Source organism: Corvus cornix, chromosome 4A (genome assembly GCF_000738735.6).
Source record: "Corvus cornix cornix isolate S_Up_H32 chromosome 4A, ASM73873v5, whole genome shotgun sequence".
Classification (NCBI taxonomy): Eukaryota; Metazoa; Chordata; class Aves; order Passeriformes; family Corvidae; genus Corvus; species Corvus cornix.
In genome coordinates this window covers 177,079-203,886 of record NC_047058.1, presented here as the reverse complement: position 1 = coordinate 203,886, position 26,808 = coordinate 177,079, and the positions used below count along the sequence as shown (strand labels likewise).

Genomic DNA, 26,808 nt, shown 5'->3' with positions numbered 1-26,808 from the left:
TCAGCAGGGAACACTACCTGGGCCTTTACAAAGACTTGCGCTTTGTGAAACTTGGTGTTGTCCATGGTAACATTGCAAGAAAGGTGAGATGTCTGTAGATTTCCTGGTGCACAGTCTAGTTCTGGTGCCACCCTGGAAGGATGCTCTCTTCTTAGCTCATTGCTTGTACTCCTGCTGAGGGTGCATATTTGGTGACTGGGTATTTGCTGTGCAAATAGACCCCACGTTTCTCCTGAGGGCTTGCCCACACAGGAGCAGCAGATCCCTTTGCTGTTGCCTGTGTGTGAGTGCCAGTCTCATGTGTGGTGTCTCTGGGACAGGTTCAAGAGGCTGGCAGAGGTGTAGGCACAGGCTGGCACATTGGGAGGCACTCCCAGTGCAAGGAGCAAGCACAGAACACCATCCTTGTCTGTCTTCTTGCATCTGATTAATTTATTTAAGCTTTTCCTTGGGCCTCAGACTTGTGTGCTTTTCCCCTTGTACATGCTGGAAAGCAGAGCTGTGCCCACAAACTGGTCCTGAGACCACATTTTGGAGGCCAGCCTCTTCAGGGAGGTGGGCCAAACACATTCAGCAGTGGGGTTTTGCTGCCAGCCTTGCCTCTCCTTTCCTCACCAGCCAGCCCTGGCAGTGCAGGGCCTCTGCTCCTCTGCAGCTCATGTTGCTTCCTTCTTCTCCCTGTGGTGTGAGCAAACCACCCACCTCAAAGGGTAAAGCCAGCAGCATTTACATTATTAATATTAGCCAAGAGTAACCTTGGGCTTCTGGTTGGGAAGATGATGGTAAAGTGCTGACTGCTGCTCACACTTGCCTGAAAATGCAGGAGATAAATTCTTTTGGGATGTGACTCTAAACCCTTCTGAGCTTCTGTGTGTACTTAAGCAGATACATTTTGAAACCTTTTATGGGCATATTGCAATGTTCCACTGGTCGTGGTATGGCACCTCCTGCTTCTGAAGCTTGCTTTCCCATTTTAAGGGCAAAGCCCTCCAGACCAAGATTCCGGTTCTGTAAAATACTTAAGCCTGATTTTAAGTGCTCTGTAGAGTTCTTGCGGGCAGCAGAGAGCTCCTTGTGCTGGAGTGAGCTGTTGCACCAGGTTTTGAGCCTGGGAAGTGGTCTTCTCAGCCAGTCTCTAAAGGGGGAGAGCTGCCCAGTGATAATTTCCTCTGCCACCTTTGGCTTTTGGGAGTTTCTTTGCACGCACATCTTGAGTTTGCAGTTGGGATCTGCAAGCACAAGCTCCATACCTGTGACCTAGCACAACAGCAGGGGGATACTCTGTGAGCCCCAGGGTCTTCCTCTGCACAGGGAGGAGGGAGATGAGGTGCTGTGCCCAGATAGCAAGTGTCTCCGATTGCGTTTACCCCTGCTTGCTGTGAGTCAGAATTGGCCAAGGGAGCACAAAGGATGGGTGTGTGCATACTGTGAGCTCTGGCACCTCACACGGTGCCATGTTGCAAAATGTGGCACTGACAAATTCTTCTAGGGAAGAAGTTCAAGCATTGCATCTTCCAGCCCTGATGTGTAGCAGTAGCTAACACTGGGATTGAAATAGAAGCACCAAACCTACATGTCTCTATGCCTGGACAGAGTCTGGCAAAGACGTCACTGTGATGTCCTGTCTTGCTGCAGTGCTGGTGAAGCTACCTAGGGACTTCTCATGCTCCTGATTGCATTAGGCCTGCAAAACAAGCTGGGGGGAAGGTGGTGAAAGATGCCTTCAAGGGGAGTGACTGAATGAGTGTGTGGAGTTGGTGGATTTCTTCAGTGGCATAGCATCAGTTTGATGTAATCCCTTAGCTGACAATAGCTTTCTGTCACTTGGTTCACCCTTCTGAAGGAGGGTGCAGTAACATGCTTTTATGTAATTGAGCTGTTTGAAAGCTTTAAAACAAATATAAACAAGATGTGCCAGGCTTTTTGGAGAGCCCATCGTCTGACATCTCTCACAGAGCATTTCAATAAGTGGTTAGATTTCCAAGTGAGGAGCTGAGCTCTTTGAAAATCTGCCCCTATAAATATTGTTTTGCTGGTATTAAAATAAATGCTTTGAAGACCTTGGGTGAATGTTGCCCATACAGGCGCAGTTTTACTTCTGGCTTATTAATACTGTTCTATTGCTATTCATAAAACAGTAGGGATCCAGGCACTGACCCCCTTCCTCACCCCCATATAGTCCTCATGCCATGTCTGGTGACAGTCTTTTGATTAGAGGAAAGGCCAAGGATTTGGAAAACCAGCTTTTAGAGCCTTGTGATGATGCAGACTGCTTCAAAGTGTTGTAATGTCAGTGTCTGTGCCTAATTGCACTTTTTGACCCCACAGGAGCAGTAAAAAAAAAAAAAAAGTATTTTAAGGCTGAGTGTAGCTGAGCTGCTGTAGTAGCAGGACTCTAGGTGTTTTAGATAGGTGTCCTAACTGAGTAAGCGTTTCAAACCCTGGCTCCTTCCAAAGGAATATCTATCAAACGTGCTTAGTTCTGTAAGCTTACCTGCCTGTTAGGAAAGCCCCCTCTTCTGTAATGGCAATGAAAATATTCAGCTAAATCATAGCTAATGCATTAGGATAGTAAAATCTTTCCGCTGTCCACACAGTAGAAAGTACATGGCACAAAAGTAATGCTGATCTCTTGGAAGCCCTAGGCTTTACATCTGGCTCTCTGAACCTCTGGTTAGTGTTTGGCCTTGGTTTAGGATTTCAGTGACATGGTTACTCGGTGTCCACACTGTCAGAGGAGCTGGATGCTGGAGTGAGGATTATTAACCACTAACTGTGTTTTTACTTCCTCTGTCTGAAGCCAGCACTTGGGAATGGCTCAGTGCTGTTCTCTGCATACTTAAGCTCCAAGCTGGAAAGCTGAGACCTGGAGGTGCCTTTCTGCAACATTTAGCTTAAAGCTGTAAGGAAGAATCATATTCCTGAGAGGGCACAATTGGCTTGCTGGGACATGAGCATAGTCAAATCGAGCAATAACCCACGTTTGTAATGAAATGTTACGGCAGATGGCCCACTTACAATGCAGGATATTATTAGAACCATGATCAGTGCTAATAAGGTCATTGGCGGTGGGGGAGGAGGTCAGTGTCTGACTTTGTTTGGAAGGTGGCAGCCTGTGCTCTGGGAAGGAGTTTTCCTCTTACAGTAGTGGAATGTGAATGCTTAAAACAAGCTACTTTGTGTATTAATCTGTCTGCTCAGTAGAGAGAAAGACCCACCACCCAGTCCAGCATAACTGCTGTGTGGGTGCTGCTGGTCCCCACCCCTTGCTGAGGTAGGTGCACAGAGCACCATTAACAAGAGAGGCAAATTCTGCTTAAATTAACAGTCCTGGGAATGGGAACCAGCAGCAGTTTAGCTGGTACTCCAGAATGGGTATGGTATCACAGTTCATTGCCCTGGTGAGTGGTCTCCGAATTCTGTCTTGCTTCTGACCATGCTCTGCATTAACACAGCACTAACTTTTAGCTGTTCTCCTACACTGGTGTCAGAAAAAAATCCAAAGCAACTACTACAGATTGTTGGAATCCAGCTGAGTTGCATGAATGGTGTCCACATCTCTGCCCAGCAGTACCCACACCAGGTTCTGATGGGGATTTAGGCCAGTAGCTTGAAACATGGTGCTTTAACTCTGTCTCATTACTTCTTCTTTGCCTTATCAACTCTGAGGTGCTGTGATCAGCTCTGGGTGAATAGTGAGAGGAGACAGCTCTTAAACAGAGGGGCATTTGGGATTATCTGGGGATGCAGAGGTGGCCAGGGCAGCACCAACACAGTGGAGTTGCAGCCAGCGTGCCTGAGAGCGCAGCCATCATGACAGTGCTTCCCTAAGTCCCTGTTATCCGCTGGGGCACGGCTGGTGCTGGGAACAGTCACACGGAGATTAGGTCCTTAAAGAGCCCTGCTTCAACCGAGCAGAGTTTGAATACAAAACCTCAGCATGTAATCCCAATGGTGTTGGCCGATCCCACTGATCTATGTTTCTTCCTCCTGCTGTCCATTTCTGAAGGATCAGAGCATGGGTAAGGCTTGTGGCCATTTCAAGGCTGCTTGATCCCAAATGGTTGGTTCATGCAGTGTTGTGCTGCATGCAGTGCTTGGGCTCTGCTCCCAAAGTCCCTTCCACGTGATGCTGCAGATAGCAAACCCAGGATGAGTTTGCCAGGAGAAAGCAAGAGCCTCATGGGGTTGGACATTTCAGCCCATGCAGTAGCACTTTAGTGCTCAGAGTGGTGGGAAGTTGAAAGCCAGACATATATAGATGAGCCTTTAAGGAGGGCTTTGCCATGGCAGAGATGATGGTGTTTTAGGTCAGCTGTAGGAAGGACAGCTCTTTCCTCACTGTGAGGGAATCTTGTTTCATAAACCAGCAAACTTTCAAGACAGAGAGTTTTCTTTGGAGGGAATATTGCTCCTTCCTAAACATTGTAGGGGAAGGTGTTAGAAGATGCTCCTGCTAATGCAGAAACCCTCCAAATCTTGCTCCAGTGGTGCAAGACTTGCAGCCTTATTCTAATGCCCTGTTTCTTCTTTCTGCTCCATTTCCTCCTCCCCTCTGGGCCTATTTGTCTCCAAGCCCTCCTGCAGCTCCCCTGTCCTCTTTGTCCCTGTTGTGGTGTCTGCAGGGACTGTACAAGGCAGCCCAGGAAGTCTCTTGCTCTCCTCTCCTATTTCTTCAGCAGTCATTGTTATTTCTCAGTGCATCTGGTGCCCTTGTAGATGAAGAGGTAATCACGGTTACCTCCCCTGAAGATTTTGACTCCCTGCTGTGTCCGTCCTGTTGCCTGTAAAACCTCGATGATGTGCGGCAGGGTAGGAGCCGGAGCAAGGCAGGCAGGTTGAGTGACTCTGGTGCTTGGAGCTGGAAAGCCATGAGGGTTGATAAAAGCAAGACAGGGATGTCTGAAACCTTCTCCAAGCTGCAAGGGATGACCTCGAGGGAAGGAGGTGGGGGTGACTCTGGGGAGGAGCAGTGCAGCTCCCCAAGCCACTTTCCCATAGGACTGGGAAGGTCGGGGATGTGGCAGGGACCCTGGCTACCCGTCACTGCCAGCTCTATCAGCATCTGCTGGCTGGCACGTCACAGCAGGGTGTGGATTACCTCGCACAGCCCAGGTCATGCTTGTCACCAGAGCCCACTCAAACTGCTCTGCACCATCCTTTGGCGCGTTGGGGGTGGGGGGAGTCCTTTGGGGGCTGAAAGACAAAAGGGCAGTGTAGGAAATCGCGTCTCCCACAGGGCAGGATCACTTTTAGCTGGCAATGCAGAGGTTGGACCGGCAGGCTGCCGGGAGGGAGGAGCTCAGGAGGCATCAAGGGCATCACAGCTGCAGCAGCCCAGCACAGAGCAACTGGAATGCAAGTCTGGGTGTTGCTGAGGCTTCCCTAGCTGCCTGGGGTTTTTCCACCAAGTCTGGTGTATTTAGACTGAAAACTCTTCAGGCTGGGACTGTCTCATTTTGTGTTTGGGTAGTAATTGGAGCAGGACCCTGAGCTGTAGCATTGGTGAGTATTTGTATTCCCACAGCTAGAAATCCCCTGCTGCGGCCTTGTGCGATAAAGCACAGATTGAATTAAGAGGATTTTCATTGTTTTGTGTTTCTCTGCATGGGTTTTTGAAGAGTTCCCAGTAATACAAAATCTTTAGAAGTCTTTACTTGGAATAGAGCTCACATTAGGTAGGACAAAAACACTACTGAAAACTGGGGGTTTTTTTCTGTTTCGATTGTGCTAATTCTTGGAGAATGAGTTTAAGCATCCTTTCAGTGCTTAGCCAAATCAGGGGAAAAGTGTTAGCACTTTTCTTACTTTGTCCTTCTTGGCCTGTATCAGAGGCACTTGAAGAAAAGTTTGTGCAGGGATTTTTGCTGGAGTCCTATCAGAAGTCCATCTATCTTGGTTTAAAACAGAGCGTTTTTCCAGTGAGTGCTGGAGTGTTTGCTTATGTGGGCACTGGTCCTGCTGCATTCCAGACTTGCTAATGACCCTGGAGCTTCTTTGCAGCTACTCCTCTCACGTGGTGGAGAGACTGCAGATGTCCTCAAGAAAGGTCACTCTTCCTTGCAGAAAAAATCCTCCAATCCCTCCTGCCCCCATCTATATGGGCCCATCTCACCTAAAAGCAAATGAACATTTGCATTCCAGCTGACTCATCCTGACTGTGCCTGGTGAGGGCAGTGAAAGGTCTTTTTCTTGCTGCCCTATTACGAAGGGAATTGTGCTGCATCTGAAGGTGTCTCTTGTCAGTAGCAAAAGCAAAATACTTGAGGTCAGGTGTCTGCTGCCTAAGGAAGTCATGTTGTTTAAGATTGCTTTTTAATAGAAAACAGCCTTCAAAAGGTAACCCTTGCATTCCTCCTCATCTACAAAAGGTTGAGCATCTCAGGCAGTCTTCTCTGCGCTGGTGAATGGGACAAGGATAAGCAGCTCAGGGCAGGAGTTCAGAAAGCAGAGCAGCAGTACAGAAAAACCCCATGGTAATTTGATCAGTTTGCTTTTATGCATCAAGCCTGAATAAGCAAGCACATCCACATGGATATGCTTTAGTTGCTTCTGCCTCCCCCGGCTTTTCTCTTGTGCTCTCAAACAAAAATAAGCGATTCTAGTGGTTATTAAGAACATGAACTCCAAAACACCAAGCAAATGAAAGGAAAGCCCTGATCAGTTCCATTCCTATTGGTGAGCTGGGACAGACACACATGCACACACAGGACACATTCTTTTCTTAGCTGTTCTGGCACTTCATACCAGTGCTGCTCAGAGGAGAAATTAGGTCAGGCCAAAAGTTGCATCCTGCAGGAGTAAGTAGATACATCCACCTAACTAGGCATACAGCCTTTTCAGTGTCCTGTCCTACAGCTCTTGTTACATTGAAGGGAACAGATCTCATCAGTGGCTACATGGAATTAACCTCTCAGCAGCTGAAATAATGGTTTCTACAAAATGCATTATCAGTTAATCCCAGTTCCTGGCTTCACGTGGAGAAAGCAGACCACTCTTGCTAGATTTTGGGGTCTTTGGGCTGTACATCAGTGTAGAGACCTGAATTTTGGCTATCTGGGTCAACACTGAATGCAGGGTGAACAGAAAGCCTCCTTGAGCAGTCTGGTTTGCAGTGTCTGTGTTGGCTTACTATTCCTTGGAAGGGTTTGTTACTTGTGTGCTAAGTTAGGGACAAGAGCATGGACCTGCTTTGGCTGAGTGTGGTTGGGAGTGTGAATCTGCGCAGACCCTCATGAGCCTGCATAACAGACTGTGGGAACAGGATCTGTGAGGGCTGTTGTAATTAGAAGAGGTAGAAATTTTGCTCTGTCCAAGGTTCTTGTAATAAATCCATTGTATATTAAAAAGTTTTCAGATGTTGGTGCAGAATTGGGCATCGTGTTCATTGAAGCTGGCTTCCTGTGTGGCACTTGTGACTAATGCATGTGAACTGCACCTAAATATGTCTCCCTAATTGCAGTTTTATCCCAGAATGGTTATTGCCAAATTCTCCTTTTGCCCTTAAAGATGTCAGTGTATTATCTTTGGCATTGTGAGCCCATCATGTTTACCTCCATGGCAAAAGGTTGTTGCCACCACAGCTTGCTATGCTTCTCCATGGGTTCAGCTCCTAACATTTACACTGCTTTAACCTCCCTTTCACCTTGAGATGGTTGCAAATATTGGTCACATATCTGCTTTCTAGTGGCAGGTGCTGCTTAAAGAGCACTTCTGAAGGTGTGTTTTAAGAGAAAAATCCCCTCTATGACTTAAATGTGCATATGTTACTGGTTGTAATAAACAACCCACTAAATAGATCAGTCTGCAAAAGCTGACCAAGGTGGAATATTTGCCTAGGACAAGGCAAGCTTTCTTTTTATTTTCGCTTGGTTTTTTTCTTTCTTCCTTTCTCTTCAAACCTTGCTGCCTCCTAGATGGAGGGCTGTGATTCGATATCACTTGGTCTGAATGTCCTCTTTGGAAGCCAGGGCCTGTGTGAGATGTGTGGTCCTTGCCTGCTGTGCCTAGCAGGCTGCAGGAGCTCTCTTGAAGGTACTTTTTGTATCTGCACCTTTTAATCCTTTGACCAACAGCAAGTTCATTATACTGTGGTCATGAAATGTGAGGCCTGGCATGCACCAGAAAGCTTTGGGGTCCTTGATTGAAGATGAGTGAGAGTGTGTGGAGTTTGTGGCACACAGTCAGCCCATTTCTGGTCTCTTGGTAGCTTCTCGGCAAAGCTAGAGCAGAGGGGAAGTGTGCTGCTGTGCACAAATATGCCTGGCACGTGTAGCTGAAAGAGGAGCATGAGGGCAAAGCTTGGTCTTTGGTGAACTGAACTGTAGCCTGGAAAAGTAGTTGGGGACGTCAGTGGGCCATCAGGGTGAGGAGCAAGGCAAGCTGGCTTTGCTGTCTGCTGTGGGGCAAATCCTAGCCAAGAGCAGAAAGGTGTCCTGTGCCTTGGAACATCAAACCCCTGGCTCTGACAGATGTCGGGGAGCAAATCCTGTGTTGGCAACTGAGGCCATCACCTTCCTGTATTGCTGCATCTGCTGTTGCCCTGCAGTCACCTCCTTTGTTGGTTTAAGCTATTGCACAGAGGGACTGTTGTGTCATGTTCTGACACACCTTGGTGTTCCCACCTGAAGTGTGGAAAGCCGGACTGGCAGAGCCCAGCCACATCCTTCCCTGCTCAGGGTGCTACTGCATCACCCCGTGGCAGCGCCACAGTAAAGGCTGAGGCACATCCTGCACAGGTTTTTTTTTTCCCAGGCTGAAGATTCTCCCTGGAAATTTAGTCCAGATGGAATTAATTTTTTTTAAAAGTTTTTTCATTGTCTTTTGAAAAACAGGGATCTGTTTGTGCCCATTTAGCTGTTGCTTTCTGAGCAAAGCAACAACACAAAATTTGGGCTAATCCTCAGTTGGTAAATGGTTGTATTTTGCCAAGTTCTTAGAAAAACCCAACCAAACCTAGCCACCTCCATATCTTTTTATTTGCAATTTCATTTTGCTTTCCGAAACACAGTGAGAATGAGGTTTTCTCAGCATGACTTTGCCCTCTACAGAACAGGAGGCAGGGTTTGGGTCAGATACTTAGTTATCAATTTCTGCTCTTCCCTATTTGCCTTTTCCCTTGTGTAAACTTGAGGCGTGAGGCTGCTGGAGATGGTCACATGTCCGATATTTGTATTCATGAACACAGTACTTTAACATTTATTCTCCTGGGCTTTAATGTACTTTGCTTGGTTCTATCTATGTGTGGTTTGCCTGCTGCAATTGTAATATTCAACAGACACTGTAGGTAGAGGAAGGTCAGAAGCATCAACTTTCTGTATGACCTTGACAGATTCAGCTGGTGAAAGTTACAGAATTGGATTATGGGATTTACAATGAAAAGATGGTTTAAGGGACAAGAGAAACTGCACTTGCTATTTTCAAATGCTGGCCTGGTGTAGTAGCAATCAGGAGGGACACAATTGAGGGAGATGGAAGGTAGAAGACATATGTGAAGTTTAATATTGTTTATCTGTGGGGTTTTGTAGTGTTTTTTTAATACAGTACTTGTGCAATATTGTTCCAGAGAGCTGGCATGGGCTTTTTTTGTAATTTATTATAGAAGAAAAATCAATAACTTGCCAGTGTTTCTATCTTCTAGGTAGAATTGATTTTTTTTACTTAGAGATAGTCCCACATTGAAGCCCACAGGAATATTAACATTGCTGGATGTCACCTACTCCACATCCTACTCTGTACATGCAGCAGTCCCAGGACTAAACATGCTCCTAAATGTGCTCTCTTTACTGGGCACTAAATGCCGCCTTCTGTAATTGTTATCGATCAGTTCCTTCATCAGGTCTGTGGCCAGGCAGGTCTGTTAAGTCTTGTCTTGAAGAGAGACTCCTTTTGATACTGTATTAAGCCTATTTTATTGTGCTTGTAACATTCCTGAACCTAGGAGAGTAGTGGAATCATACTTGGAAAACATTAAAAATGCTCAGTTCAGAACTCTGAATGATGATACTTCTACTCTGTTTAAACCTCATTTCAAATGTGTGGTGGTAACAGACTGATATGGTTCACAAACGTAGCATAATCAAAGTACAAAAGAAAGGAGCTTGATGAAGTCTTTATTCCTGTCTTTTGTGGCATGAGATTGCTGTTATTGGAAGTATTAATCTCTCAGATAAATGTTTTTCTGCTCTGTGGCTCTACAGCTCAGAAAATACACTTTGACAGTGCCATCCATACTCTTTTAATATATATTTATTGGACTTGGTAAACACTGTCCATTGCTTGGAGCAAGCTAAAATGTTCCACAAACCAAAAACATTAAAATCAATACACTTTCTTCATTGAGCATAACAGAGTGTGCCATTAGCCTCAAAGACGACAGCTTGGCAGGGGAACAGAGCTGGAAAGAGTTGTCAAGATGTAAAAATACAATGAAGGAGCTACTGGGCTTTTCCCCAACAAAATAACTGCTCTCAGTTTTTAAGAACCTTCAAGTATAACAAACATCTTGGAATGAAAATCCTGCGTGAAAGCAGGAGGACAGCCATGACCTCTTTGTGGTGTCCTGGGGAAACTCACTGGAACATTGCTGTATTCAGCAATGTGCAAAACTTCACTCACAGCAGCTCTCGGTTCCCTAATTGCCAGGTGAATAAGGATTTGGGAATTTATGCTAGTGCCTGTGGCTGCTTAGAGTCTACTGGAATGCAGTAGTTGCATGTCCCCCCTGTTCCTAATTAAAATATATTTTAAAATGTCGGGGTGATAGTACTTGTTTTAATACTTGAGCTCTATGGTAACAAGCCATCGTTTCTTTCTGGAGATGGATTTGCCTGCCGAGGTCAGTGGTTTGAAGTGATTGGCAATGGCTGTGAGTGGCTGTCACCAGTTAAGGTGCTACCAAAAAGGGAGATGAGGACATAGAAATACTGCTCTCTGCTTTGTTTTTATATCCTGCTCTGGTTTGAGCTGTGAAACAAAAACAAGTATGACAAGCATTTTGAGGCTGCAGATTTTAAGCAAGTCCTAGATAAGCATGTTTGAGTTCCAGCAGAGCACATCTGATCTTGCAAACCCCCCCATCTACGTGCTTTGCACTTTTACACAGACTCTTTGAAAGGGCTGGCATGTGCAGTAGGGCTTGGCCACGCTGTGCATCTGTTTGTTGCCAGCATTTGCAACTGATCACTCTCTTACCCTGGTGCGAGGGAAGCGCTGTGATGTGCTCAGTGTACATTTTTAATATACTAGTGAAATTGTTCAGCTGCTAAACTGTTTGTGCCACGTGGTGGGAAGCGTGTCCCCTGCTAGGGCAAAGTGCTGCTGCCCTTTATATGCCTTTTGGTGGTGACCTGTCCAACTATGCAATAAGTAGATGACCAAAGCCCTGTCAGCTTGGCCATGTGCCACAGGGGTTGGTCATCATGTGTTGGTGGCAAGGGGCAGCTTTCCAGTCCTGTGATGGGAGAGAGCCTTCCAGCACAGCACATCCCCCTGAGCCAGTGGCACACAGCACAGCCCCTACAGCCTGATTTGGGTCTGTGGTAGAGGTTGGCTTTCACAGACAAAGGCTGGAAAGACAAAGAGATGGAAGTGTTACGGGTCTTCAGCAGTGTTTGTTCAGCAATCTCCTCAGCTGGCTGTTGGCAGCTTTTTTTCTGGATTTGAATATATTTTGCAAAAATGATGCTGACGTTTTTTACCTTCTGTCCTTCTTTCCATCTTCCCTGCAGAGCAAAAACTTCCCAGGAGAACAGTCACAGGGAGAGGCTGAAGAGCAGCATCAGTATCTTAGAGCTAGGGATTGTTGTGTCTGCTTTCCATTCCTTGTGCATTTTTCTAACTCCCTGGACATACAGCTAGACCCTACCTGGACTGAAGTGGTTGTGCTTTGCTGACCTGTTCTTTCAAGGTGCAGAGGGATATAATGCTTTGGGTTTTTTAAGCTCAAACATTGGTTGGCTTTCCAAGGCTCTCCCCCACAGCTGTAGGAAGAGGAAAACTGGGTAGACTGTGTAAAATGCATCAGGGGCAGACTGGGACTGTGCAGAATGTACCAGCCTCCCTTCAGTGGGGTGAACGCAGTGTGTCTGCTTGGTGTGTTCCAAGGGTTTTCAAGCTGCCTTGCACTTGCATGTGCCACTGAGCTTTGCTTTGAGCTCTCAGTTCAAAAGGATCCAAAACTCTTGTTGTAGCTGCCAAATGTCACCTGCTTTCATTTGGAATCATGCAAAACATCAAGGTTCACTCATTTCAGTCAAAGTCAAGTCTAGGCTTGCTCAGAAAAGGCTTGACCTAACATTCATTGAAGCCATGAAGTTCAGTTGCTGTTTTAGTGACAGGCTGCAGCTGCGTTGAGAGTGCTGGGATTGTTGGTAGCCCTGGGAGCTTGTGATAGCTATTCTGGTTTTTCCACTGAAGTTATGTGGAAAGGCAGATCTGACTCTTGTCCTCTGTACCCTGACAAAAGACATGTCCCTGTTCACCTCAACAGTCCTGTGTCAGAGCTGACATGCTGCTGCTGCAGCTCAGAGCATCATTCAGAACAGCATAAAATCTGCAAACAATTCTCGAGTGACTGCAGGGGAGCTGAGTTGGGCCAAAATTTTAGCAGTTTTCTTCTCATCTGTCTGCGCAGGCTCAGGGAGGTGACTCTTTGGACCTAGAGGTGGGAATTTCAAAGTTAGGCAAAACTCATCCTAGAGATGTTGTAAAACTGTGGTTTGTGCTTTTTATGGGCTGTTTGAATTCTATTTCCAGCAAATTCTGTATTCATGACCTGTACTCTTTCTTGGCAAGAACATGCATTTCACAGGCTATGTATCATCCATGGCTGGAAACTACCAGATTAACCTTAACTCTAGCATTTTTATTTCCACACATTGAAATTGAAACTTCTGTATGGTAGGAAGTCTGTGTTGTTTCCTTTGCCTTCGAGGCTGATTGCCATCTAGTAATACTAACTAGAAGATATATTTTACTTTTTCTTTCCAGCTATGATCTATTCACAGCCAGATCCTCACCATAACAGCAGTCTCTGGGCTCTCTGTAAATGGATGTTACACCTGCATTTGAAAAATGTCAGCAGCCAGCTGTGCTGTATTTTTTCTTGCTGTTACAAGTAACTTTAGACCACCAACTTCTTTGTACCCAATACTGTATAAGCAGGGCTGCTGGCATAGGAGGGGTGCAGAGTACGGACTCTCCAGAATGCCAACATCTGTCCCAAGAGGAGCAGAAAAAGCAGTAGAACTGGAAACCCTTTGAGATGAGTTATTTCAGAGAGGGAGGATGGAGTGCTGGTGTTATGTTTGGGAGTCTTTGACGCAGCACAAATCCACTTCCAAATAAGACAGGGAACAAAGCAGAGGATAAACTTCTGTGTGACTATCCACAACAGCTTGGAAAACTCAGTTCAGTGGCAGTCTAGAAGGATGTGCTTGGTGCAACTGTTTGGTTTTGTTTTGTTCTGATAGCTTGAATGATGGAATAGAGAGAGTATGCTTAACAAGCGTGCTCTGAGCTGGGAGGAACTATAGATACTCTTTAGAGAACCAGATGTGCAGATAGTCTTGACAGGTTGGAAAAGTAATCCATAAAAAGGCAAGTGAGTTCAGTAAAAACAGTATGAAATAACAGCATTGGACTGAATCAGCTGCCTCATACCGGGTGCAGCATAGCTGGGTCTGGAGTAGTTCTGGAAAAGGCTTGTTGAGAGTGAATCAAAGAATGTTACATTGTTAGTAGGAAAGAAAATGCCATGCAGAGATGTAAAAACAGCAGTGTCGTCTGCAGGACATGTGAAAAAATCTGTGTACCTGCGCAGCCCTGGTCAGGGGTTAGGTAGAGCACAGTGCCCCATGCAGGTACCCACAGCAGCAGGGATTGGGGGAGTAGCCTAAGGAAAAGCTTGGAGACTGTGCTGGGAGAGCTGAAAGAGGACAGTTTGCATAGTCTAGAGCTGAGAGTTTTAAGGAAGGGGGGTAGATGTGACCACAGCCTTTAAGTATGGGTCCTTCCTCAAGGAGGAAGGGAATATTTCCTGTTCTGGCCTAAACCAGAAGTTTTAGGTTTCTGTTGCAAGTGGAGCAAAACTGCAGTTGAAAATCAGCTGTGAGGAGACTGATGTGTTGGAGTCCCATGTCTGGGAAATACATGAGTAATGGGTACAAAGAAAATTGGTGATCTGAGTGGGCAATGGGGAGATGTATCACTTCACTACATTCGTCTAGACTTGCTTTTTAGGATGCTTTTAGGTGGGCTAACATCCTCCCATGAGAACATATTCAAGCAGTGTTTTGTACATAATTACACTTTAAAACTTCTCTGTAAAAGTTTTTTAAAAAAGAGCTGTTCCAACACTGCTGGGAGGAAAGCATTGCTCTTAAGCAGAAGTTACCTGATGTATTGGGCCAGGGTCAATGTTCATTGGAGGTTGCAAGGTTGCAGTTCTTATTGGCTCAATTGGCAACATAATTTCTGACATTTCATTAGCCTGTAGAAAGGACTTGCAGATAAGGTGTGTTCAGGGCTGGCTTTGAACTGCAGCGAGTGACAGCTGGGCTGCATGAACACCTATCTGAGAGGTAACACTCGCTAATGATCGGACTGACTTGTCAGATCCAGCCTCCTTTGTTTTCTAGTTGAAAACGCCATTTCCATGCTATTTGATGTTGTTTGCCAGTGGAAGGTGTTTGATCCAGCAGTGAGATGGATAGCTATTTCCCTTCCTCCAACGCAGCTCTCTACCTGTGTGGAAAGAGGAGCGTGGTGCAGCGTTGGAGGTGGCTGGATAAGCCACACAGTGCACTGGAGATGGTAGGACGTGCCACTCAATCCAGCCGGCATTCCACTTGCTCAGCCCTGGAGCAGGTTGCTTAGGGACAAACGGTAGTGAGCACAAAGCACTTGAATAGAGGTGGTGCACTGGTGGTTTGCTGTCCTGGGAGGGTAACTTTGAAGCTGCAAGTCCTTAGAGGATTGGTGAAGGACTTAAGAGCTTGGGCATTACCAGGTACCAAGTCTACCTCCTCTCTCTTCTTAAAGAGCAGATGTCAGCAGGGGTAGACCTGGAACAGCATGTGCTGCTCAGTATATGTTCTTAGCTGTGCTGCATGGACACGGGGATGCAGCCCTGAGCTTCCCACTTTTTGCCTCCCACTGTTGCAGATCAGTTCATGCTCTATGGCAGTTCTGCAGCCTGCCCTGCAAATGTGGGGCAGACACCATGGTGGTTGAAGTTGTATTGTGTATGAGAAAGCCATGCAAGGCTGTGGCAGGAGCAAGGATCCATGGCCAGGAGAGAGCCTCTATGTGCATGTGGTGAGTGGGATGGAAAGCAGAGAGTGTTTCATGCCTCAGCACTGGAGCGACAGGCACTGAGTAAGCAGGGCCAGCACATCTCTGAATGTGCCTCCCCACTGAGTTCCTCTTGGGGAGGTGGAAATTTGCTGCTTCATGCAGAGAAAAGTTATGTCGACACACTGTGTTTTGGTGCCTGGTTTTGTGCAAAACACGGAAATCCTTTCCTGCCTAGTCTCTTTTCATTCTTTTTGCTGTCAGTCACTGCACATGTCATCAGTGTCTGTGGAAAAGACTGCACAGTCAGGGCACCAACCTTCTGCAGCCTCCAGTGTGTGAAAAGCCGCATTAGCGTGAAGATTTTCACATGAGAACTGCTGATGATTGATGAGACATAGTGTGCAGTGATTAAAACCAGAAATGTGTGTCTGGAACCCCTCACTGGTGTCCGGGATTAAAGAGACCGTAACAAACTGCATTACTGGTGCACACGTGAGCAAGTGTTGGGGTTTATGCTGGAAGCCTTGTTTCTGCATCACAGTTCAACTCACTTCAGCAGCCAGGGAGGAGAGAATTTGTGCAACATGCTTAGGAAAGGTTCATCCAACCTGGTGCAGTACCCAGAATGCTCTTATTTTCATCCCTCCAAGCTAGGATGCAGATGACAAGGTGCAAACTGCACACAGCCAGTATAATGCAGGTTTTTCCACTGGATTTCAGTGTGCTGCCATCAGTGCTGCACTCCAAACAGCTGGCTTTGTTGCAGTGCAAACGCTGTCACGTTAGCTGGTGTCAGATGCCAGCCATTTACAGTATATGCCATCACAGCATGACTTAAGTTGGCAACACATAGTCAATCACATGCCAGCAGCCTACTGTATGGGTGGGGGAGTGTGTGGGAAGAAATGGGGAGAAGATACTCTTATAAAATCCTTTAATGATTTATTTTTAATATCCATTTTTCAAGTCTTGGAAAGTGCAGTCCATATGCTTTTCGCTCCTGGCTGTAGTTGGCAAAGAAGCTGATGAATATGGTCCTTCAGACTCCTTCCACTTTGCGAGGAGCCAGAAAATACAGCTATATTTAGCATGTTACCAAGGCCAGCAGCAGTCTGTTACTGGGTGGTGATTCCCTGGCTGCAGGCTTGTATGCCACCCAGGACCGGGTGGGAATGTGCCTGTCCTGGAGTCAGTACTCAGGCTAAATTGACAGCAGCAAATTTCAAATTTTCAAATTTTACAAGAGGATGGCTGCACTGGTGCCAGCAGGCTCAATGTGCTGCTTTCCAGCACAGTTCAGTCACCAGGCCCCTTCCCAACATGTGCAGTGACCACTCCAGGTGCTTTTTGGTGCAACACTCAGCTTGGAGAATGTCTCAGTTGGTCTTCTGTGCACAGCCCTGGAACTGTCCTGTGCCCTATGCTGAGCTTTTGATATGCTGGAGCCACAGTTAGTCCCTGCAGGAAAACTGTGCCTTGTAGCATAAATATGCTCATCTAAAACTTGGGGGCCTGACTCCTGTTGTATTTTCTCACATTGTATTCCTAAGCCACACATATATAAAGTGGAGTTGTCCTTATCTATCCCCAGCCTGGTATCCACACAGCAGATTTGCTACCGGTTTCCTGTTGCTTTCCCTGCTGTGTTGCAGCTGGTACTGAGGAGTTTAAAATGGCAGTTCCTTTGTCCTTCTGTCGGCTTTTGTAGAGCTGAAATTGGTCTTGAAGAGTGTGTGCGTTTCTGGGAAGTACCAAGAACTGTGGGTGTTGTGATGGAAGGGTAGAAGAAAGGCTCACCCCTACCAGTGTTGGAGTTTAGAGGGTACTAGTGGGGCCCATCACTATAGAGCAAGACATCTTCAAAGTTGTTACATAGCAAGATGTCTGAACTGGGAACATTTTGTGTCACTCTGTCACATCATCAGTGCCTAAAATTCGTCTGAGAGATGAACAACTTACTGTGGTGCTGGAGAGGGCAGCTCAACTCAGCTGTGGCTTCCAATATGCCGTGGTGAAACACAGTGGTTGGTGGTGCTCAGGATCAAAATGTTATGAGGAGGAGTTAGACCAAAGGTATGGGTTTGAATCTGAGTGTAGCAGTGATTCATTTAGTCTTTCTGAGTCCTCGAAGGCCTGACTGACAGCACTTCACAGCCTTTGCTCTCCAGCAGCATCTGCACACCTCTGTCTCTTACAAATACATGTCCTTGAAACCAGTAATACTGTGTGGGCACTGATTTCAGCTTACAGGCTCTGTCTGCAAGACCAAGGCCTCGTGCTGTATGGTGGTTTTTTTATTGGTAGTAAAAGAGTTCTGTTTGTAGAACCCCCTGTTAGAATTAAACAAATTGGTTTGAGAGGAAACAAAAAAGTAGAACAAAGTTTCACACTAAGCTGGGGTTGCTGGTATCAATGATATTCACAATTTCAGTTGAAATAGCAAAGTCCTTCTCAAGTTGAAGTCGACTGTGTAAGTATTGTTCAGAAAAAATAGTAGTTCTTTTTATCATCTTTTCCATTCCTGCAGTGTAGAAACATCTACACAGATTTATTCTACACAAATTTGGTAGAAATAAGTGTTTTCCCAATCCAAAGCACTTGTGCCAAGTTACAGTCAGGAGAAATTTCTAAGGCTGATGTGTAAGCCCCTGGAGGCTGGAGCTTGGAATCAAGCAGCTGCCTAGCCATGGACAGCCTGTGGTTCCACGGGGTCGGCTCCCAGTCAGCAGCAGCCCTGCAGAAGCTGTGGAGGCGGGACACTGCAGATATGCTCTGAGGCAGAACCCTGGACTCTTGCTGGGTCCCAGGTGATGGGAAGGGCTGTAGGGAGGCCTGGTCCCGTGCAGCCATGAGAAGGATGACCCAAACCTGCCTAGTGCTGATGAGTGTTCTCCTTGCACAATCATGTGGTTATTTCCTTTGTAGTGGCACTGGGTGTCTGAGCACCAGCCAGCTGCGTTGTGCCATTTTACCCTCACTTCACACAGATGTGAGAAAGTGTCTGGTGACAAAGATTCATGTCCTCAGGGGTGGTGAGCAGTTAATTTACTGCTGGGGATCTGGGGCTGTTGGATTGCTGAGAAGCCAAAACAACAGCATTAAAAAGCCTCTTTCTTTTTGAGTTGGGTTGTTGGGAGCCACTGGGCTCTTTCAGGAGCAGGGCAGAGTTTCATTCCACAAAGCCAGGCTGCTAAAGTTTGGAAGTGGGTTTTTTTCCTGTCCCTCTGGGTATAGCCCATCACTTCTTGCATTCAATTATTTGCCTTTTGTTTAACTCTGATCTCCTTGGAGCAGATAAGAGAGGAGCCTGTTCCCATGACACATGTCAAACAGCCCCTTTTAAGCTGTAGTCAAACTCTGCAGCCTTCTCCCCAGTGAAGCTGTTGTCTCCGTGTTCCAGTTTGGCCAAATTTAGAAGTACATCCTCTAAGAGAAGGCAGGCTACAATCACCCCTCCCCCACCAGGTTCGGGAAAAAAATAAATTTTCCTCGAAGGAAAGGGAAAGAGAAAGAGATAAAAACTATTTATTTAACAAACACACAGGAAAAGGATAATAATGCTGAATGATAAAACCTCCCGCTCTGCTGAGAGAAACCTGGGGGAAAATTCAGAGTCCTTTTGTAGATCTCCCTCTCCCTCCTTGGATCTGGGACGGGGTGGTGGGCCCACCTCCAGGGCCAAGGCCTTGGTGGAAAGTCCTTCCAATGTATTCTGATGTTGAAACAGTCCAACAAAGAGAAAAGGAAAAAAAAAACGAAGTCCCAGGAAAACAAAAGTTCAGCTCTCTGGAGGAAAGGAGCTGGGGAAAAGAAACTGCCAAAAGCTGGCTGGAAAAGAAAAAGCAAACCGGGTGCTTCCCTCCCCTCTCACTCCCCTGCCGCAGTTGAGAAAAAAAAGTCTCTATCTCTGTGTGACCTTGAACAAGCTGCAAACTGCTTTGAAAAAGTTTTGCTCAGTTTTTTCCTCCCCCCTCTCAGGCTCAGTTTAAAGGCATAGAAAGGCACAAAAATAAATTTCTGGGCATAGGGCAGTGATAATGGGATACACATCATAAAGTCACCCCCAAGACACCCCACCAGGAAGGGGGGCAGAGAAAAGCTTGGAAATCTCAGGCTGCTCTACAGCGACCTGGCATGCTGGTGAGCCTGGCTGGGGATTCAAAACCAGCCCCTGCAGTGGGTCATGGTGTTGGCTTTTTGCAGTGGTACTTGGACTGTCCTGTGATTCCACCTGTATGTTTGCAAAAACCTTAAAGAATCCCCAGGAGAGTATCCTGGATGCATCAGGGGCTCATCCCAGGAGGTTCCCACCTGAGCCTTGGGTGCAGTGATATGTAACAGCTGTATCCTTGTGGACCTGGTTATGGGGTTACAGCTCTGCTGCACGTGGTCCTGCTAACAGGTGCAGGTACATGGGGTCATCTGATGTGCCCCTTTTGGAAAGCAAATTTAATTACACTGAGACTGAGAATTCTGTGCCCAGCCCTTGACAAGAGTGCCTGGGACAGGCTGGGTAATGGATGGTCCTGCACCTTTGCTGGCTGCAGGAACCATTATTAATTATCTGTCATGGAACAGCTGTGTGGCTTCCAGGTCTGGCCTTATTTTAATAGGCTCTGAATAGCTCAAAAGAATTTGTTCCTCAAAAAAGTCACCATTTTTGCATAAAAGTTTTATAAATAAGCATAAAGTTACATTAAGTATTTCATGTATTCTGTATGCCTTTTGTTTTTTGAGGAAGAAATTCAAAAAGAAAGGGGGGAAGAGAAACAACTTACTTTTCAAGAACGATTTTATCTCAATGACAACATTTGTTACTAGCTTTCTTATTCAGTGATGTATTGATATTTATCCTCTTATTTCTATTTGCAAACACTATTAAAGTAAGGCACAGTTCACACGTTTTTAAAGTGATGATCTCAGTGGATTTGCAGGGATAACACCAGTGATCTCTTGCTTTTTAGGAGCCACTGGCATGGCCAGTGCTTATGTTTATTGCAGGGGGTAAGGAGTCAGTGATGCAACATGCATCACTTTTGAAAAATGAAAGCATGAAGGGGGAAAATTGTTTCAGTTCTTCCTCCTGTGACTACCTGTTCTCAGCATCTCAGGGTACCTGCATGTTGTGGATCAGAGGTGCTGCCTTACAGAGCTGTCCTCTTAAGGTTTTATCCAGTGCAGCTGGGGAAGTGGTGGAAACAGTTTTGTTTCTTGCTGTCTGGTTGTCAGGGCCAGTTAAGTGGTCTGGTGTTGGGAAGGAGGGGAAAAGCAACCCACGCAAGGAAGCAGGGCATTTTTGTTGTTGTTTCTGGAATTGTTGCCACTAGCTTCTGAAAGTATTGGTGTTTGTGTTAAATTGTTTGGTGTTTTTTCTTACAACCATCATTTTAATACCAGGAAGCCTGATTTTTTTGGTTTAGCTTGATAGTATTCAGTTAGTGTTACTGCAGGAGAAGTCATGTTGCTCTTCTCTTCACCTGTTATCTGAAAATCACAAAAGAGGCACAGTAGCTACCAAGCCACTTCCGCCTCCATGATTGTGTTGTTCCAGTAACCCAAACAATCCTTAATTTCTCTGGCTGCCCTGGGTGTTACATTCACTGAAATGCTGTTCCATTATGTTTTTTAGGGCCGGTGTACCCGAGAGAACTGCAAATATCTCCACCCTCCCCCACACTTAAAAACACAACTTGAAATAAATGGACGCAACAACCTGATCCAGCAGAAGACAGCCGCAGCCATGTTTGCTCAGCAAATGCAGTTCATGCTACCGGGTGCACAACTACAGCCAATTGTGAGTTACAGCCACGGATCCATCGGGTTCATACTGCTCCCTGTTCCTCCTGTTTGTTCACAGAGGCTCCAGCCCTGTGCCTGAGCTCAGGCCATTGTCTGTGCTGCCCAGAATTGCGCAGAATCTTCCAGAGGGGTGTCTGATGCTGCCTTTGCATCTTCTTGGCAGGCTGTGTCTCTGTTTTCCTCTGATAAGTGAGGAGCTGTGAGATTCAGGACTTCAAGTGGAAGGGTCTTACCACCAGGTGCTTATTTGACCAGTTGATTTATATACATCCCAGAAGTTCTGAGTGGCTCAGTTCCAGTGGATCCTGTTTCAGATAGTTGTTTTACACTGAGATGATGCTGACTCCCTTGGACTAGATGTGTTGCACTGTTGGACTAAAACTGGGGAAGATGAATCCTGTTTAGACTTTAATACTTTTTTATGTCTGGGAGTGAGACCCATTTCACTGCAGTTGTCTCAGCAGAGAGTTATGCTAATGTCACAACCCTGTCACTTGTTTTTCACAGTAGTGGTGATTTAGAGTAAGAGCAGGAAAGATTTGCTTTTCTTCAGGTAAGAAGGGAAGCCTGTGGGAGACAGATGTTTGCAGAGTAGGTAGTTCAGAGAAGCCTTCACTGCCTGTCCCTGCTTTGGCTTGTTGGTTAAAACAGGTTTCAGGCTGGAGAACCCTGTTATGCCAGAGGGAGGATGGCTTGTGTCTGCTGGTTGGTGTATCTGGGAGGGGATGACATTTGTTAGCTGAGTTTTAGTCTGTCATAATGTATATTTTAAGAACTGTCAGAGGTCTTGAAGCAGCTCTTCAATGCTGATCTGAATCAGCAGAGAGTAATTGGGAGAATTAACAGAGAGTTAATTGGGAGCTCTCAGTATAAAGTTGGGGCTGAGTATCTTTCCTGGGGCAATGTGCACTTAGTGTGCTGTAGTTGGGTGAGGCTCCTCATGTTATGCCACACAGGAGGACTGGCCAGATCTCTTGGACAAGCACTTCTAGCCTGAAGGTGTCAAGTCTGTGAACCAGCCTGAACTTGGCCTCCTGGTGTCCCACCTACAGTACCTGGCCTCTCTGCCCATGTGAATCACAGCATCTGTCACCCCAGCTTTGAAAAGCTCAGGTGTTTCTGGTTCATCCTCGCCAGAGAACAGTGGAGGATTCCTCCTTGTTGGAGGCTGTTGTGATGTTTGGTGTAAGAACTTGTGATGGAGCTGTTTCAGCAGAGGAAAGCTGCCCAGTGTCCCTTTATAACGGTGTTCTGCCACCAGACTGGGGCGTTTCCTCAGTCTGGCATATTCCCCCTGTGTTTTGGGGGCTTTTCCATGTTTGCCATCACTCTGATCATCATGAGTGTCTGCTAATAGCTTTATCTTGGCCCTGCCATATAAGCTAGGAAAGTGCTGTTAATTCTTCCCATTTTGAAGATGTAAAGGTGAGAGAAAATTTGCCACAGAAAAAGTCTTTAGTTGTGCTGTGCCTTAGGCTTCTATCTGCTGTAGTCTTGCACCTCTTTTTTGTGGAGTTTGAACGTATATCCACATCAGAAGGAAATCCTGAATTCCCACAAAATAGTAGCACTGATTTCCAAGCCCAGTACTAAAAGCAAACCCTTCCTGTTTGGAGTTTTCCTCTGTGGGGAATTCATGGTGGACACTCTTTGGCTGGCTATTCAAAGCATCTTTGGGATTTCCTCTTTGGAAAGTTCCCATCTTCCCACTTCGCAATCTTGCGGGTCCAGTATGCTCCTAAATTTTACTCCTGCCTTTTAAATTGCCTCTGAGACTGACGGTGTTGGTTTTTCTGGTTAGTGCTCTCATTTCAGAAGTAACCTTATCTGATGAGAAAGGCCCCTGGTATCTAAATTGTGCCATGGGGGAGACATGGACAAAGAAGAAAATAAAAATTTGTTCTGCAGTGACTGCTCCTTTCCTGCTTTCCCACACTTTACTCAGACTAAACAAGCTCTTGGTCTGATTCCTGCAGCCCAACTTGCTCCACACCAATTTCAGGACAAACAAGAGATTGCTCTTTCAACTGCCTTTGATTTCCCAAAGATGCTGTCAGTGGAAGCTGGCTTTGAGAATTTTTTTTCTCTCTAAATGAGAAGGGTGGGGCCTCCTTCTGGCTACACATGAAATTCATCAAAGCGGAAAGTATTGGATCAGATGCAACAGCAGAACAAATCCCATGTGATCTGAAAGCTGATCAACGGGGATGCCTGCTTAATTGGGATGCTTGCCAGAGATGAGATTTGAAACAGCATGTGTAATAGCTCTAGCAATAGCTGAATGCCTAGACATTTTAAAGTGCAGTTTCACCAGGAGTTAAAAAAAAAAAACCAAACAAACCACCACCAAAAAAACCCCCACCAAATCCAAACCAAACTAGCACTTGACATAACAGCTTTTCACCAGGCTTCCTGAAATGGCCTTGAATGTGTCTGTCTATGACACACAGAGCTGGGCTCTGGCATTGATAGGAAGAGCTACTTTGGTCAATGTTGTGTCTGGTTTCTCAGATATGCTCACTTTGCATCCTGTGTGTGCCAGTGCAAGACCACCCAAAAAGTGCTGCACCTTGGGCCTAGTCCCCACCCTCTCCATCCTGCTTTACCCCTTTGCAGCAGTGTGGGACAGACTTCCAGAGCTGACCATGGAGGTGCTTCAGCCCAGGGTCCAATTGATGTGGTGGAGCAGGGCACTGGTTTGCCCCGTGCTTCCCCATTAGTGCCTGAACAAGCTGTTGATGGAGCACGGCAGTGGTGACACACCTGCCAGCACTCCTGCCCTTCAGCTGCCTCTGCTGCTGCCTAGGGAAGCTGTTTCCTCTCTTTGTTTTCAAGCTCTTCATCTTTTCTTCCTGTCAAGGTCTTTGCAGACAGGACTATCTTGATAGTTCTGAGTCACCCATGCCCCTGAAGACAGCCCAGACTTTAACCCAGCCCTTTGTCCCCTCCTGGGGCAGCAGGATCCTGCTGCCACTCCTTGGTGCTGAAGGAGGGATTAAAGCAGAGGGTGAGCAACTTGCTTGACTAGTGATGCTTGGAGCAAGTGCTGGAGCCGATTTCGACAGGTGCTTTGCACAGGCATTTGTTCTGTGCAGCAAAAACCTGATTTATATCTCAGCCTCTAGTCAAAGGCATGCTAGGAATGAATAAACATACATACCCTGGCCCACCCAGGAGGTGGTATCTCCCAAGAGACAATGCTGTGGGGTGTTAACACCTGTCTTTTACACTACAGCAGCCCACAAATGAGAGATCCTTTGAACTTAGAGTGTCTTTGCAGTCTGGTTGGGGAAATGAGCATCTGTATAAGTAGCTGGATGCTGTGGCCTGTTGGATTCACTCCAGCATGCTCAGCCTTCATGCTGGAGGGTGGCTTTGCAGCCAGCCAGCCCCATGCAGTTACATTGGAGGAGAACACTGGGTTTTGGGTTTTCTGACAGCATCAATAACGTTTTTAATATCAAGGTTTTCAGTCTTGTCAGTATGAGATCTTTATCTTCAGTTTCTATTACCAGACTGTAAGCTGCCATTGTTTTTTGTGCACTTTCCTTATATAGCTCCTTAGTGGTGACCTGTCTCCCCTCCTTCATTCTATCAACACCTCTGTATTTACAGTGGGCCTCTCATTTTCAGGCTTTCCCTTTTTTAGGGTCTGAGGTAACTCAAAATCAACACTTCCTGGCTGAGACAGAGCTTGTGTTTGACAAAACACCAACCACTCCTCTGCCTTCCTCTTCACACCCACTCTGTGTTTCTTCTCTAGCTTTAGCACAATTTCTGCTAGGCAAATCAAATGCAACTTCTAGATTGTTAACAAAATCAGCTGTTCCAGGTTCTGTTGCCACCACTGGTGACAAATGTCCCTCCCTGGGATGGTGCCTTCTCTCTGCTCACACCTTCAACCCACCAGCTTCCATGTTTGAGGTCTATGAGGAGCTCAGAGCTGTCAAAGTCCTTGGCAACCCTCCCCCTGAGATGTGTTCTGAAAACAACCATTTCAGCTTTTTAAAATTATTGCTATTATTACAAGCATTTTAATACTCAGTAAACCAGTCTTGTGAGCTGCTACCAGCCTGAACCCTTTGCTGCTGCACTGTAACCTGTTTCCCTCTGCACAGGAGTTACTGGTAGTGTCTCTGTGATGTATAAAAGTTAATTTGCAAGGAAACCTGTCTCTGTATTTCCTGAATTAGCAAGAGCTTTAAGGGGGGGCAGCAGAAGTAAGTGCTGATACTTTCAATCCTTCTGTTTTGCCCTAAAGCACACCAGCAATTAAGTTGAGAGTTTGGTTTTTTAGTGTACAGCCATAATATTGCTCTGGCAATGTCCCCTGTTCCTCCCTTCCTCTTCCTCACACAGCTTTATATCAGGAACATGATGCTGTTTGGTCTGGGATATCCCTTGGGTCAGTTGGGGTCAGCTGTCCTCTGTCCCCTCTCAACTCCTTGTGCTGCCCTCCATAGTCAACTCACTGGTTGGGTGGGGTGAGAGGCAGAAAAGCCCTTGACCCTGTGTAAGCACTGCTCAGAAACAACAAAAACATCCCTGAATTATCAATGCTGTTTCCAGTACAAATCTAAACCACAGCCCCACACCAGCTACTGTGGAGAAAATCACCTGTATCTCAGCCAAAAGCAGCACAGCTGTCACAAGAGGTGGACAGGAGGCATGTTGAGGAGGGCAGTGCTGTTTGGAGTAAAAATTACATTTGGGTTCTGGCTGCAAGGAGGAAATTTGCTCAAATTCCCTGAGGACATGGAGGACCTGCACAGACATAGAGGAGAGAGCTGGCTGGCAGCACTCCTATTACTGATACTGATGCATGAGCCAGACTGGATTTCCCAATCCAAGACAGGCAGCCAGATCTGGCGGTGAGCACAGCCCATCTTTTCCCCTCATCAGCCACAACAAATACAGAGCTCCCTGGTACCAGCTCACAAAGGCACAGTTTTCAGAGTGCTTCACATACTCCAGACTTAAAACCCCAGCTCTTGTATGTTTAATGTGTTGAGTGTAGTCTGCTTGTTCCCTGGCTTCGCACCCACTTGGTTGGGATCGGCAGCCCCAGCCTGCAGGCAGGGTGTGGAGCACAACTGTCACTTCCAATCAGAGAAGCAGGCACGTGGTGCAGGTGGGCAGAAGAAGCAGTTATGAAACCTTGGGAACACAGCAGCAACTGTCAGGGCACGGAAATGGTTGAACAAACAGCAGCAGCAATAAAAACTCATCCTGCTCTTACAAGCATCACTCTGCAGGTCTCCAGGGTTGCAAGTGGATCACATTACTCAGTTGTTCCTCATGCACATCTTTTCTCCACGCGCTTCAGCTTGGGTTTGGATCCATTAGCCCTTGCTGATTGCTCCCAGTGAGAAGAGGGACTGCTTTTGAGGGAGATGGAGATTGTGTTTCAGGGAGCAGGTCCTGCTTCCACCTTTGTAGTAGCTTTGATGAAGAGGCTGGTGTATCATCTCTTAGTGAATGTTTCAGGTGAATTCACTCAGTGTGTGGTGTTGCAAGCCCCCAGCATTCCCAGTCTGCACAAATCCCTCCTTCAGCAGTGGGAGGAACATCTTCCCTTTGTCTCAGAAACCAGCGAGGTTCTTGGCCTGGCTTCTGGTTGTGTTTGAACCCAAGCAGGAGAAGCCTGCTTTAAAGGATCTCCTGGAATTTTGGAGCAATGTTTTTGCCATACCTGCTCAGTCAGGATTCTTC

The 26,808-nt window shown here is 46.4% G+C and overlaps 1 protein-coding gene across 12 annotated transcripts in view; it reads left to right on the top strand.

The window, feature by feature from the left end:
• The window catches only part of MBNL3 (muscleblind like splicing regulator 3), a 94,911-nt gene that overhangs the window by 40,811 nt on the left and 27,292 nt on the right, over window positions 1-26,808 (top strand). For all 12 annotated transcript variants that reach the window (XR_005604731.1, XR_005604730.1, XR_005604729.1 and 9 more), the window contains one exon: window positions 20,927-21,091. Coding sequence is in view for 9 of the 12 variants with exons in the window: in XM_039572350.1 (XP_039428284.1) it covers window positions 20,927-21,091 (165 nt within the window). In the remaining 3 variants the exon portion in view is untranslated. The remainder of the gene's footprint in view (window positions 1-20,926; window positions 21,092-26,808) is intronic.